Source organism: Diaphorina citri, unplaced genomic scaffold (assembly GCF_000475195.1).
Source record: "Diaphorina citri unplaced genomic scaffold, Diaci psyllid genome assembly version 1.1 scaffold17283, whole genome shotgun sequence".
NCBI classification, from domain to species: Eukaryota; Metazoa; Arthropoda; class Insecta; order Hemiptera; family Psyllidae; genus Diaphorina; species Diaphorina citri.
The window spans coordinates 1-1,043 of NW_007394640.1; the positions used below are offsets into that span (position 1 = coordinate 1).

The window sequence follows — 1,043 nt, forward strand, 5'->3', positions numbered from 1 at the left end:
ACCAGATTTATTCTTATTCGCACAACATCAGAAAAGTGGGCGCTATCTGTAGCGGTAACATTGATTTCCCTTTCATTCACTCTCACATCTGTTAGATCACAAGCAATGGATAAAACACCGGAAGTTATGTCTAGGGCAAAACATCCATCTTCGTTGCCACTTACAATTCGATAACTGATGATGTTACCAGCATCAAAGTCTATGGCAGACAAAGTAATAATCTCTCTACCGATTGGAAGATTCCTGGGAACATGACCCAAACAATCAACTTTCTCAAATTGAGGTCTATTGTCATTAACATCGAGTAATTTTATTTTCAACTGCATTTCGGTTTGTCTTCTATAAGGAAGTCCCCAATCAGATGCTCTAACTCTGAGAATGTATTCTCTTCTCATAGACTCATAATCCAGAACTTGGGTTGTTTTTATGACTCCAGAAAAATGATCGATTTCAAAAGGCACTGGTTTCAAATTTGCTATACTGTAAGAAATGTAAGCATTTTCTCCAGAATCTTTATCTTTAGCTGTAACTTTTATCACAGAAGTACCAGCTGGTTCATTCTCATTGATGCTTACTTCCATCTCTGGTGAGTCAAAGAGTGGATCATTATCATTAGTATCGACAATATTTACTTTTACTTTAGCTGCTGACTGCTTACGTGTACCAGCATTACCTTGATCAATAGCACTTACAGTGAGCGTATAAAACGCTTTATCTTCAGCATCTAAAGTTACAGCTGTGTATAACATTCCAGTCTCCGGATTAATGTTGAACTCACCACCTTCATTTCCACCTACAATTTCTAGAAAAACTTGAGCATTTTTACCATCGTCAGCATCTGAAACTTTCAGTCTTATTATTGGAGTATTTACAGGGGTAGTTTCAGGAACATCCACTTCATAAATTTCTCGATCAAAAACGGGTTTATTATCATTCAGGTCTACGAGGTGAACTTGAGTTGCCTTATATGTTTCTCTAGGTGGAGTACCTTTATCTACAGCGCGTAGGGTTAGATTATAACCTAGTGGGGCTATTTCTCGATC

At 37.6% G+C, this 1,043-nt stretch overlaps 1 protein-coding gene across 1 annotated transcript; it reads right to left on the reverse strand.

Annotated features, from left to right (window-relative positions):
* Window positions 1-8: 8 nt before the first annotated feature.
* On the reverse strand, window positions 9-1,040 carry LOC108254182 (fat-like cadherin-related tumor suppressor homolog; the record flags this gene model as incomplete). The annotated part of the gene is made up of 1 exon (XM_017449178.2): window positions 9-1,040. A coding segment is annotated over one exon (1,032 nt), but the record flags the coding sequence as incomplete, so codon positions are not given.
* Window positions 1,041-1,043: the final 3 nt, after the last annotated feature.